General features: G+C 50.0%; 1 protein-coding gene across 1 annotated transcript; it reads left to right on the forward strand.

Moving 5' to 3' along the window:
* The first annotated feature begins 1,310 nt into the window (after positions 1 to 1,310).
* On the forward strand, positions 1,311 to 2,246 carry LOC136633663 (olfactory receptor 2K2-like). The gene has a single exon (XM_066609422.1). The coding sequence runs from the start codon at positions 1,311 to 1,313 to the stop codon at positions 2,244 to 2,246; it is 936 nt and encodes a 311-aa protein (XP_066465519.1).
* The last annotated feature ends 269 nt before the right edge of the window (positions 2,247 to 2,515 follow it).

A 2,515-nucleotide genomic window follows, 5' to 3' on the forward strand; every position in this document is an offset into this window, starting at 1 on the left:
GGGCTCCCTGAGGGCCGCATTGAGAGGCCTCGAGGGCCGCAAGTGGCCCCAGGGCCGGGGTTTGGGCACCCCTGTACTAAATGCTCGTATAGCAGTGGTTCTCAAATGTTTTAGCACCGAGACCCACTTTTTAAAATGGCACACCTAACTTTTACAAGATTAAAAAAAAAGTTTCACTTTTTCAGCCGCTCAACCTCTGTTTTAATCCTTTTTACTGTGGTGGGAACATTTGCTGATCCCCACATTCATAGGATCACAACAGTTCTGGTGGCCTTGTGCTTCCCTTCACCTGGTCTTTGATAAGAGCCAAGGGATGATTCACTACTCGCAAGTAATCATGCATGAGTGGCTCAGTTCTGCTTTCCATAGGGCTCAATACATTTTTTCTTGGGGGGGGGCTTTCTTCTCGAGAGTTTGTTGAGGCCTGTGTTCATCGAATTGGGACCATTCTGGTGGTGTTGCATTCCCCACAGCCTGCCCTTCAAAGCGGACTGAGGCAGATTTGCCTACTCATGAGTAAATGCACAAGAATGGCTCGGTTTTGCTTTCCATAAGTCTCAATCCATTTTCCTTGTTGCCTCTCAGCTCATCCATTTTGCCACCAAAAATTGGGGGCAGTTCACCAAAATTTACTTGGGGGCAGTGCAACCCACTGGTTGGTCCCAACCCACAGTTTGGGAACCACTGTTGTAAAGTCTTTCTTGTATGTGCAAACCACTTTTCTGGTCTTCACAGCAACCCTGTGAGGTAGGCACACTATATTATTCCCTTGTTGGGGAAGACTGAAGCTGGGAGGGGGCGGTTTGCCTGAGGCCACTTGGTGACCTCATGGCAGGAGCAAGATTCAAACCCGGGACGTTCTGGTTCATGGCGCAGTGTCTTAGCCATTACGGTGACCGATTCTAACACCATGTGCCTCTTCAACCAGCTTCGTATGCCACATTCTTACAATGCATTTTCAAGGTGTATTGATAAGACTTGTTCTTAAAAGAGATCAGCTGAACTGGTCATGTATGAATGAGGTAAAGTATTTGTGAATACAGGCATCTCACAGGGAATCTCATCAAGGACAGGAGAGCTGGCTCTAAGCTTCTTCTCTGTCTGTGAACCCCAAGGCAATGAACAAATGTCAGGAAGGGGAAAGTTTGGGTACCCTCCTCTCCTCCATTCCAAATCTCCTTTCAGTTTTTTTTTTTAAGTCACATGTTCAAGAGATGTCCATGTTTCCTGCGTGGTGCTGGATTTGGCCCTCTGAAGTGCCCAGCTTCTTTCTCTCTTCTTGCCCTTGAAGGTAGGCCCCTGCAAAGAAGATGGGCAGTAGGAATGCCACTCTTTTCACAGAGTTTATTCTCCTTGGGTTTTCTGGCCGCCCCCGCCTGGAGCTCTTCCTCTTTGTGGTGGTGTCCATGATCTACATGGTGACTCTCTTTGGAAACGTCTCCATGCTGACGTTGACCTGCTTGGATTCTCGGCTCCACACTCCCATGTACTTCTTCCTCGGCAACCTGGCCTTCCTGAACATCTGCTACACTTCTGCCGTGGTGCCCCCCATGCTTGTCAACTTCCTGGCTACCCGAAAGACCATCTCGTATCACTTGTGTGCTGCACAGGTGTACATCACTCTTTACTTGGGGGCAGCAGAGTGTCTTCTGCTCCTGGTGATGGCGCTCGACCGGTACGTGGCCATCTGCAACCCCCTGCACTACACAACTGTGATGAACAAGACCACCTGCCTTGTGCTTGCTGTTGTAGCCTGGGTTAGCAGCTTTGTGCTGTCAGTGGTCCCTTCCTTCACGATAAAGCAATCTCTGTGCGATTCCATCATTGACCACTTGTTCTGTGAAGCCCCTGTTCTGCTCCAGTTGGTATGTCCCGATGAGGACACCTCGGTCAACGAGGTCATGATGGTGGCTGGGAGCTCCTTCACCCTTCTCCTCCCCTTTGTCTTGATCCTGTTGTCCTACATCCGCATCGCCGTCACTATTCTGAGGATGTCCTCGGTGGATGGGAAGCGGAAGGCCTTCTCCACTTGCTCTGCCCACATCACTGTGGTGAGCGTCTACTATGGGAGTGGCTTGTTCATGTACATGAGGCCCAAGTCCAGCTATTCGGCAGAGAAGGACAAGCTGATTTCTCTCTTCTATTCCGTGATAAACCCCATGCTGAACCCCATCATATACAGCTTGCGAAACAAGGATGTAAAGGAGGCCCTTCTGAAACTGCTGGGGCGAACCAAAGCATCATAGTGAGAACAAACAAAACCCTTAGGCTCAGGGTTGGCCCAAGCTTCCTGGTACCTGTGGTGGCATGCCAAATGCCTGGTGATGCATAAGATCAGAAGAGCCTGGCTGGATCAGACAGTAGCCCACCAGATGCCTCTGGGAGCACACAGGACAACAAGAGACCTGCATCCCGGTGTCACTTCCTTGCACCTGGCATTCAGGGATAACCCACTTCTAAAACCAAGAGGTCGCACATACTTGTTGTGGCTTATAGCCTGTGATGAACCTTCCCT

This window comes from Tiliqua scincoides, chromosome 13, assembly GCF_035046505.1.
Source record: "Tiliqua scincoides isolate rTilSci1 chromosome 13, rTilSci1.hap2, whole genome shotgun sequence".
NCBI classification, from domain to species: Eukaryota; Metazoa; Chordata; class Lepidosauria; order Squamata; family Scincidae; genus Tiliqua; species Tiliqua scincoides.

Excerpts from the sequence above, each read along its gene's own strand:
- LOC136633663 (XM_066609422.1), top strand. The coding sequence starts at position 1,311 with ATGGGCAGTAGGAATGCCACTCTTTTCACAGAGTTTATTCTCCTTGGG.